Source organism: Hydra viridissima, unplaced genomic scaffold (genome assembly GCF_058129835.1).
Source record: "Hydra viridissima isolate aposymbiotic clone 2 unplaced genomic scaffold, HvirCarnegie_v1 scaffold_5, whole genome shotgun sequence".
Taxonomy (NCBI): Eukaryota; Metazoa; Cnidaria; class Hydrozoa; order Anthoathecata; family Hydridae; genus Hydra; species Hydra viridissima.
In genome coordinates this window covers 13494019-13505323 of record NW_028324304.1, presented here as the reverse complement: position 1 = coordinate 13505323, position 11305 = coordinate 13494019, and the positions used below count along the sequence as shown (strand labels likewise).

Sequence of the window (11305 nt, the reverse complement as noted above, 5' to 3'; positions counted from 1 at the left end):
AGAGTTTCATAAAAAACATAAAACGAGAAAACGATTATACTTTAATTTATAGGTTATATTGTAAAAACTTTTTTGCACAAGGTAAGTTGCAAATGGCGATAATGGTCTGATTGCATAGATTTTTCCGCATATTACTTTCACCAGATGGGTCCCTAATGGGAAACCCGTAAAAATCCCAGTTTTCTTAGCCCTTATAAACACCACATGCGGCCCATATTACTATTTTTGCTTAATTTTTCAACCGTACGGGACCCATCTGGAAACCAGAACACAAACCCTTCTAAATCCCGTTCCCGTAAGCCCAGTTAAAAACCATATGGTACCCATCTGTCAATGTTCGCTGGGTCACTTCTTACAGGTAAAGAATATAAAACAATATCTTTATGGGATGGTCGCGTTTGGATTAATAAATATGCAATTAACTTTGAAAAAAAAACTTCAAACTTTTTGAAATAAAAAAATCAAACAATTATTTACAAAGTGTAACAAAGTGCTATTTATATCAGCGTGAGTTTTGCGAGCGTGCGCTTACAAAAAAACAATAAAAAAGTAAGAAAAACATTGTTGCTATATCGGAAAAAATTAGGAGCAATATGAAACCTATGCTTCTTGATAGTTTTAAAATCATGTCAGCAATTTTGGATCAATTAGTAAAAAATCTTGATGGAAAGACTTTTAACAACCCAAAGTTCTATGAATCTAAATATCTTCATTTACTTTTATGAAAAGGTGTGAACACATATGAATTCATGACCACTATTGAAAATTAAATATGTTGATACAAATGGTCTTCATTCATATGGAATGTGTCAAAATTTTCCTACGCATGGATTTGAAATAATGATAGAAAATGAACTTAATTTGTGAAAACAAATATCCTTGCACTTTAAAAGAAGATGGATATCCTAATAAGAAGGATACTCCAAAGAGTTACATGATTTGCATAATGATAATCCATCGGCTCCTGAGAAATTAAAAGTATGTTGAAAAATTTGTATCTAATTTATGTGATAAACTAATTACGTCGTTAAACGAAATGGCTTAAAAACGATATAAAAACATAGGTATGGTGGTTTAAAAAAATCATCGCAGTATAAAAATAGTGACTGGCTGAAGTTTATTTAAAAAGATTAATAAACTATGAAATTGAAGCAAAGAAACCACTCATCCGAACTTCAAGCATATTAGTTTAGAGTATTATGAGAAATTTAAAAAGATTAAAGAATCTGAAAGCGAACAGCTAACTATTGAATAAAGATACATCAACTCGTAATAAAGTATATGAGAAATTAATGTTAAAAAAATGGATGGTTGCTACTTCAACACTAAGAGAAAAATTAGATAAATCTATTGTTAAAAAGATCATTTCAACAAAGATAAAATTTGGAATGGAAAAAACTGAAAATATTTTTGAAAAAACTAAAAAAAATCCATAGAACTGAAAAAAAAATTGAATCAGAAAAATCCGCTTGAAGATCCTATTGGGTTGGCCTCGTGCAACTCGAAGTTTGGGCTCCTCATCTAATAGACATGCAAGTATTCTCCATATTCAACAGCGATAAAAACTTGTTAGAGGTTATTGATATTTTCTCTATGGTTGCTTAATTCTGTTAAAAGAAAAAACAGGTAAGATTATGGCAAAAGCATTTAAAAAGTTATTAAATGAACAAAAACTAATAAAAATGTGGGTTAGTTCAAATTCTTTCAACTCATGCATAAATAATCCATAATAAGTAAAAATCTTCTGCGTAAATAAAGATCTTTTGGGTATCTCAAGCTCGTCAAACTCACGTAAATAGAGATAATACAAATAAAAAATTCAATTTTCACTTGATCTGTTTACAGATATCATAAAGCTGTATATTCATTAAAAAAAACTTGAAACTTTCTCTGGTTGTGGCTCGTCTTAACGGGCTGATGGGACCTTCCGATTTGCAAACTACACACAAAATCATCAGTGGGTTGAGGATGAAGAACGAGCAGAATCAGAGCCCAAACGAGATCCTTACCAAAAGAAAGTCATGTTTTCAGCGTGGTGAAATGTACATGGCATTGTACATCTTGAGTTTCTTCCTCTCAACACCACCATAATGGCTAACTATACTGTTAATAACCGGAAAGACTCAGGCAGAAAGTCAGGTGCAGCCAGGCAGCTTTTATAAGGATGGGATCTATTTCTTCCCTTATTGCGGTGAGAGTGTTGACATTTTTTGGCCGCTTCGTTTTTATTGGACTAGATTGTTGTTGATAATAATGGTGATTTTATTGCAGATTAACTGTGTTTATTCAGAGGATTGTAATGGATTAAAATATTTGATGAAAGAGCTTAAGAAATTACTTTCTAACCTAATTTTAGGTTAGAAAATAAGTTCTTCAGTACTTTCATCAAATATTTTAATTCATTACAATCCTCTGAAATGAATGAATCCTCTGAATCCTCAAAACTGAATGCAATTTTTTTTACTTTGGTTGCCGTTTTAAAACTTATCATTCATCAAATATCTAATAATCTTCGTGCAGAGTTTCCATAATAAGATCCACAACACCTAAAGGGATTTAAGAAATCCAGAATGCTAACAACTTTCCGTACGCGTTATTAGGTTCTTGATTTCTTAATCTTTTTTTTAAGTTTTTAAATTATTTCCTAATACTACATTCCTTTTTTTCATCAATTAGGATACAAGTATAACAAATGAAAATGTTCTGTTACGTAATTCAGTAACATAAGCCAAATTTAAATGAACGAATGTGCTGCTTCACTCTTTTGCATATCGTTTTATATATAATCACAGTTTACATGTGCCACTAAATTACGTGTCATTGTATATACGTTTCAATGTATTCACTTGTATCACTGGATATACGTGTCACTTTATACACTTGCTATTGCTTACAAGTACCAAACGACATTAAAGCTGTTTCTCCTTTACAAAAAAAGAGAGAAAAAAAAGAGAATTATGTTGATATGTTTTTACTCCCATAATGTTATCAATAGATGATCCTAAGATCTTCATTAAGACCTACAATCAATTTGACAAAATGACGACTAAGACAAAGCTTTCGTTAAGCTAATTTTAATTACGCAAACGAAATCAGATTATCTACTGAAACTAAAATGTTTTCAAAAATTTAAACTTTTAATAAAATGAAAGTTACTAAGGTATTTGTATATGAAAATCAATTAAAAGTATGATAGTTGCCAAGCAATATTAACAAAGCCGTTTTGTGCCGTTTGATTTTACAGCCTTTAGAGAGTTAATTCCATCATTTAAACCGAAGACAAACCAACCGATTGAACAATAATTTTTACTTTTGTAAAGATTTTTCGACAGCATCATTTAAATGTTATACTCAGCAATTAGTTCCAACGAATTACCGTACAGTTGAGTTAACGAGCAGAAGTGTTAGCATTTCATCTTTTACTAAGCTGTTTCATGTAGATTTAAGCTGAGGAGGTAAGAAAAATAATTAAGTGTAATTTTACATATAATATCATTTTTGGAAAGAGTGATTAATAGAGAAAAGAATTCTTTTTTTCCCTAAAAAAAAAAAAAATACTTTGATACCCTCTTAAAACAAGAGTGCCTATTTTTTGCTTGAACATTAGTTTGTTCAAGCAAAAAATAGGCACTCTTGTTTTAAGAGGGTAATTTAAGTAGAGTGGTTATCATTTCTGGTTGATCTCTCTCTATCAGTCTTTTATAAGATCACGTTTGATAAACGCATATTCAACGTTTTTTGTTTTTTTTTAATTTTTTTTTGAGAACCCTGCACTATATTTTCGTGCTAAAAGTATCGGGATCTTGGAGCGTTTCCCTCAAAACTACGGGAAAACGGAAAGATTATGTAGCATGCGTAATGAGCTTCTGCTTTTTAATCAAATAATAGCGAATAAAAAACAAATGCCTATTTTTGTCTTTAAAAATTTTTCGATTTTTTTTTTAAGTTTATCAAAATAGAACTCTTTGAGAATTTTATAATTTAGTAGATCTAAGTTTAAAAATTAATTTAAATTCGATTTATTTTAAGCTACTAAATTGGGAATAAGTATTTATTCGTTACTAACGGTAAATCAAAACAGTTTTAGAGAAATTAAAAAGCTAATTAGCGAATTAGAAATGAATGCGCGCAGTCAGGCATTCAGTTACAATTTAAAGATAAAGCTTCCGCGTTTTGATTTTCCGATAATAACAGATATTTATTCGAATAAATATTCGTTATTAACAAAAAATCAAAACGCATTTTTTCGAATTTATTTATTCGAATAAATATTCGTTATTAAACCTTTGCGTCTCGGAATCCTTTTCTCGAAACGAACCGGGACAAGCATAATGCGACGAGAAATGTCCCGGAAAAAGTTAACGAGACAAAGGAAATAATTGTCCCGGAAAAAAGAGTTAAATTGGGACAATAATTTTGTCGCGGAATTTAAAAATTGTGTCCCGGATATTATGGTCTCGTCTCATCTCGAATAAAAAAATAACAAGACTAATGCTTCCTAGTGGGCGTCCATAAAACGTCCGTAAAACGTCCGTAAAACTACGCATACGTTGTGCACATTCGGTTTACCTTCATGTGCAAAAAATGGATTTTGTTAAAATCTTAGAACCAATGCACAACATTTACATAAATTACTTGAAATTTTTATAGTAATTATAATTTTTACCACATTGTTTAAGTTTTTTTCTTCACCTTTATAATATATATATATATAGGGGAACATGGGGCAAGATGACGAACGTTTTGAAAAGCACTTATATCTTATTCAATAACTGTTTCAATAAGTAAAACTTTATCAAAAAGTGGAAAACAAATTATTATGCGTCACGTATGTATAAAAAAAACCCATATAAAAATTAAAAATAGCCTGGAAAAAACTCATTAACCAAAGTTACCTCAAATTATCATCTTGCCCCGTATGCGGGGCAAGATGACGATTTTAAAAAAGTAAATTCCATTACACCATTACCTTCTCAAATAACACATAATCATAAATTCTAGTTAATAAGATATGTATAATAAACGGTTATGTGATTTTTTAAACAATTAAACTATATATTTATATAGGGCTATACAAAAAAAAGTCTACTAATCAGCTCATAACCAATTCCAACACAACAAAATAAAGCAAATGTCAAACAAAATATTTCAATTCATAATAAAACAATGTAATAATGACTTAGCTACCCAAAAGTTATTACAGTACAGGTTTATGGTAAAACATGTACTTTGGCAAAACGACAAACGAGTCATCTTGCCCCGTTCATCTTGCCCCTAGGCTACTTAATCTTCAAAATGACTCAGAACTCTACATAAATAAGTTATCGTAGCTTTATACTACTTGTATGGCTTCCAAATTGAACAAACTGAATGAGAAATTCTTGCTTACCTTTGGCTGGTAATGTAATGATGAAATAAATCAAATACAAGTGGATAACTTTTTTTTTTCCTTAATATAGGAAAAACCTTTTAAACAATTATCTTTGATTTCGAAAATAGTATTTATAAAGAAAGCATAAATAAATCTAGTAAATGTAATCTACTTCCCCCTTAGCTGCAGTCAGATTTCATATTTAGTTGAGTTTTGAAGATAACAATATGTTTTCATCTTGCCCCATTCATCATCTTACCCCATGTTCCCCTATATATATATATATATATATATATATATATATATATATATATATATATATATATATATATATATATATATATATATATATATATATATATATATATATATATATGTATTTTAAGTAAAATTTCCTTTATTTATACTTTTGTTGCTAATTTCTTCAACTTTTTTTACTTCAGTAAGGAAACCCATTTATAATCATTATTTATCCACTCCTAATTTTCTGTTGCTTTTTTTCTTACAATAAATTTTAAAGACATAGAGTCAAAATATATCCTTTAAAATTCATTCCTAGTCAGTAAATATATACCCTTTTTTTACATAAGTTAAAAACTCCCCTCTTTAACTAAGTAAAAATCTCCGCCATTTTTTTGTTATCTTGAGTCAATCTACATCGGTGGCAGAGTTTTATTAAGTGGTGAATTAGACAGACAAAAATTTTGATACAAGTGAAGCTTAACAGTTAGGGTGTCCTAAAAAAAAAAAAAATTTACAAAAATTTTTACCAAACTTGAGGTTTGATAAATCCCTTGAAATGCTTGGTGTAAAAAACTGAAAAAATTAATAATATACATTATAAATAAGTTCCTACCTAAAGGAGACATTTACTCAACATTTCCTTATTTAATAACTATTTTGTTATAAAAAACGTTTTGTTTGAAGTTTTGTATTTTATGTAAAGTACAACAACCAACTTAACAAACTGAGTGATTATTTTTATAGAAAGACGCGGCAAAAGCGCATTTGTTTGAATATCATAGAAGCTATGATATTTGTGCTGATTTGATAAGTTTACAAAGTATAGAAAAAACTCGGATAAGAGTAATCGAAAGTAAAGAAGCAAACGGTTCGGCAATTTTGTTTCTTTAATATGAACGAAAATGAAAGGCTAAAAAGCAATAATTACAAAAGCTACGTGCATTTTCAGCAATAAATGACTTTAAATTAAATTTCTATTTATTTGTTTTTTTATCACAATAGGAAGTTAGTGTATTTTAAAAGAAAAAAAAAAACAGAAAAAAAGTTATATGGTAGTGTTTTTTTAAATCATAAAAGCATATTAGGCCATCGAAATAATGAGAACTTTAAGATAAAGTTCTCTTTTTTTCCCTTAAAAACACAGATTTTTTTTTGGTATAGTTTTTTTTTTTTTCTTTCCACTCTTTAAATTTTTTTTATTTACTTTATCTTTACTCTTTTTCTTTTTCTATCCATTCCTTACATTTAAAAGTAAAAGTAAAAGAGAGGGAAACTGCGGTTCATTTCACTTTAAAAAAGTGTAAAATATTTCCGTAATAAATTTCTCTAGGATGCTTGTTAAAATTTATATTACTGAAAGAAACTCAAATTCACTTCAACTCGTGACTGGTTACCCGGCCACCACCCGGCCACCTAAAAAGAAGTATAAACAAAGGAGGAAACACTTTTTTAAAACCGTTTTGACAAAAGTTTTTTTTGTTTTTATTTTATACAGTTAAACAAAAAAAGTTGATTTATATTAAGATATATAAAAAAGATGAAAAAACATTCAAAAAACTAAATGATTTGTTAAGGAAAAAACTATAGAAAAATGGGGTGGGGGAAAAGTTTATGACAATAAAAGTTTTCAAGTTTTTTTTTTTTTAAAAAATCTTTCAAGTTAATGCGGAACATAACTCTAATCGAAACATTTCATTTAAAAGTTTGTTTGTTTTTTTAATCTTTCTTCATTATTTGAAATATCATTTGATATAAAAACTAGCTGAAAGAATATATCAAATAATGCTCTCTCTTTATAGAATGGTCTGGAAAACAGGAGTTGTTGATATACAGTTTTCTACTCTGGGAGTTTTTATCTGCGGCACTGGCTTGTATATTCTGCTAAAAGTAAGAAAAACAAACATGGATAAAACTCAATGGTACATTATCACGAACCTCTGCATACTTGACTTTTGCTCCTGTTTGACACTCACAGTAAATTCATCGCTTTTCATTACAAATAGTAAATACTCTATTGAGATTGCAGAAGCGTTTGCTGATATTTTCATGATTGGTTATTACGGAGCAACATTATGGCTGGTGTTCGACCGATACTTGCACATAAAGCTAAATTTAAAGTACAAAATCTACTGGTCGAAAGCAAAAACAACAACCTTTACTCTCGTTTTATGGGGTTTTAGCATTTTGAGTGCAGTTCTACTACGGCATTATTATGAAAAAGGAATATATTTCTTACTAGTCGCATTTGACGCTGTCATAATTACGTTTTCGATCTTTGTATATAGTACTGCGTTAGCAATATCTCGTAATACAAAAACAATAAGGCGTTCCTATAGAAATCGCAAATCAGTTTTTAAGGGATTGTTACTCACATCAGTTATTTTATTGGCATACTTTGTATTTATGACGATTCCTGATATTATAATTATTTGTACTTATGAAGACATGGATAATTGGAAAACCGCTATGTTTTCATATTTAAACTGTAGCTACATTGTGGCCATGTGGATCGATTCTCTTGTGTACGTCGTAATTTGCCCCCAAAGCCTCATGTTTCTGAAAACAACACAGCAGAGCTTTAGGAGCAGAAGCACTTTAAGTGAAAGAGAAAACCAAATATATTATATAGAGCCAACAAGTTAGATAGTCAACAGCGACTCGTCTGATTCAACAAATGGTTTCAGTATTTAAATAGAAGGTTCTCACGTGTACAAAAAGATTCCATGCAAAATAATTTAAATCTATTTAACCAGATTAAACCCTAATGGGCTTAGAAATAACAAAAATTAGTTACAGCTTTACCAGCATTTTAAAGCTACAACATGAGTGAAAGTGATAAATAATGAGAAATTTTTTTCCTACAACTAGGATTTTTAACTGAATGAGTTAACCAAGTTATATGTTTCCTCACTCTGGAATATGATCCGTATAACACTTGAATCAAATGAAATATATTGTTTCTTCTGTAATTTCATGCTTAACATTCAATAAGAAACTTTAAAGTTTGTATCTATAATGTAGACTACTCTCATGCAAATATGGCTTCGTTATATCATGGGATTCGGTATCTGTTTCGAAAATAAGATTGCTTATTAAAAATTAAATGTAATATATTTAGGTTTTCAGACATAAATACAGCAAATGAGTATTTTAGAAAAAATGTTAACCAAATTTTTTATCCGAGAAACGTGTTATTTATTATGTAAATAATGCAAAGCATATAAAATATCAGCAAAGAAATGAAAAAAGATGTCTTATTTTTCCAAAATTATTTGTCTAGGTGCACTTGAAAGCATCAAGGATGGTAATTTTACTTGCTCAAGAAGATAAAATACAGGTCTGATGATAAAATAGTTGCGTGTAAAGAAGATTATAGCACAAAAGAAGATAAAAATAGCTGCAATTATTAAATTCATAGAAATAAATTACTTCGACTTTTGCATTGTAATGAATTTAATCTATCTATATATTGTAAGCTGTCTCATTTTGCCCGATATCATCATAATGATTCTAAAATGGATTTAACCATTTAACGTGTTTTCAACCAACTTGAGACAGCTTGATTTTCAAAAAAGGTAATTTGTAAACTTGTTATTGCGCAGTCTAATAACTTGATGGAGCAGTAACAAATGATGTTTAAATTACTCCATATGCTGCACTAGGGTGTTCCGAAAAAACTAAACTTTAAAAATGTCGATCTCCCCACTGTTTTCTGGTGATGGGTAGCCATCTAGTTTCAAACTTCAGCCTAAAATGTTAACTCTAACCCTTGTACCAAGTCCCCCCAAAAAATTCCTTTTTGGTTTTTTCAAAGATTTTTAGTTATTTTTAATCTATAACTTTTTGTAAGTAAAGAAATAAACTCAGTTTTAAATTTTACATATATGTTTTGAAAAAAAAATCATTAGCCATGATATCAAGTATGGGGATTAAATATGGGGATTAAAATATCATAAATATTACTCATTTTTCAAGTTTGTTGGTATTTCTCAAGATATCTTAACTATAAAAATTATTCTCGTTAAAAAAAAACACATTTTTATAACTTATTATTCATTTGAATATAAAGGAATACACAAAGATGTTACTAATTGATTTAAATGAAAAATAGTAATTGCATCAGTAAAAGTTTAAAGATTAATTAAAGTTGCCTTTCTGAAATCAGTAAAACACTTTCTGTGCTTTTCAAGTTTTTGTTACATACTTTCCTTGCTTTTTTCATTTTATGAAAGGGACGATGAAATGTCTTGCATCAATTTTACACCTCTCTCAGCAACATCATTAACAACTCTTATGTTTTTTAAAAAATTTATTGCTTTAACATAGTTTTCGTTGTGCTCCCATGTTTGCACTGGAGTTTTCAGCCATTCAGTGTTCACCCAAAAGATCTCAAACAAAAGCCAAGAATTTTTTCTAATCAAAGATGGAATTTTTGTACTTTTTGTCAGAACAAGTTAGATTGGTGTAGCTTTTTTCAGCTCACTGCATTGATAGGATTGGAGTTTCATAACAATATTCTTTTTTAATTGCCAGACAACATTTTGAAAACAATGAAAAAATTGCAATCGACTCGGTTAAATACAAAAAATGATTTTAAAAGTCATTGGAAGGAGCGTCAACTCCAACGGGGCATGCTAACCAGTACTTGACATACACAAGAGCATTAAAAAAGCATATATCTTTTAGCTTCACAGTAGTTTCCTCTTTTTAGCCCATTGAATCTCTAAAGAGTTACAATTTAGCAGCGTATATCACAGACGAAATCCATCTTGCATGATGAAAGGTTCCCCCCCCCCCCCAGGCATACGCCAATGTACTCCTCAATCTAGAATTTCTCCAAGTAAAACTAACATAAATTCTGTGCATTCCTTGTAATCATCTCTAAGTAAGAAACCTTTATTCTTGAGCTGCTATTTGAAAATAGAAATAGTAGAATTTTGCTGTACCTTCATATTTTTGAGTTTAACATCTGAGCATTTGAAGCCATTCTTGTCTAAGATAGAGTCCCATTTTTCCTGGAACTCATTAAAGTATTCATAAATTGGGCTGTGGGTACGTCCAAATAGCGTTTACCAGGCTGCGCTCTGCAGTCTTTTGAATATGTGATGTCTGCATGCAAAATAAAACAACTTTTTCCTAAGAGATTTTCAACTTTTACGCATGCACAATTCTGCCACTCTGAGTTTGAAGCAGTTGTATCAAAAAAACAATCCAACTATATTATCTGCTAAATCCCATTGTTGTACAAGAAAAAATGTAGTTGTGGTTTGACTAGACCCAGTGGTATCCACTATTTCTGGAACGCCTAACAATTTAAATTGTTCATAGCCTGGAGTTCCTGAAATTAGTATTGCGAGTCCATCTGACCATTTCTTGTGAGAACCCTCCATTACTTTCCCATTTCAGTGCAAAACACTAATTCAGGAGCCACAAAAGATGATTTTATTTCATTTTCCATTACTGCCTTTTTTTCTTGACGATATTGGTGACAGGAATTTTTTGGAATAGCCACAGAGTCTAAATCTACTCCATTATTTTTTAGTACCACAGCTATGATCCCTATTGCTTGATTAAGGGATAAATTCAAGCGGTCAGCCATTTGACAAATCTCTTTAGCTTTTAAAGGATTAGTAGGTGATTTTACAAACTATTTTAGGGGAAAAAAATCTTCATCTGAATCATTGAGATCTT

At 29.9% G+C, this 11305-nt stretch overlaps 1 protein-coding gene across 1 annotated transcript; it reads left to right on the top strand.

Moving 5' to 3' along the window:
• Positions 1-3299: 3299 nt before the first annotated feature.
• On the top strand, positions 3300-8792 carry LOC149888809 (uncharacterized). Its single transcript, XM_090089341.1, has 2 exons — positions 3300-3455; positions 7414-8792. Exon 2 carries the CDS (start codon positions 7415-7417, stop codon positions 8255-8257), a length of 843 nt encoding a protein of 280 aa, XP_089945467.1. The 5' UTR covers positions 3300-3455; position 7414; the 3' UTR covers positions 8258-8792.
• The last annotated feature ends 2513 nt before the right edge of the window (positions 8793-11305 follow it).

Excerpts from the sequence above, each read along its gene's own strand:
- LOC149888809 (XM_090089341.1), top strand. The coding sequence starts at position 7,415 with ATGGTCTGGAAAACAGGAGTTGTTGATATACAGTTTTCTACTCTGGGA.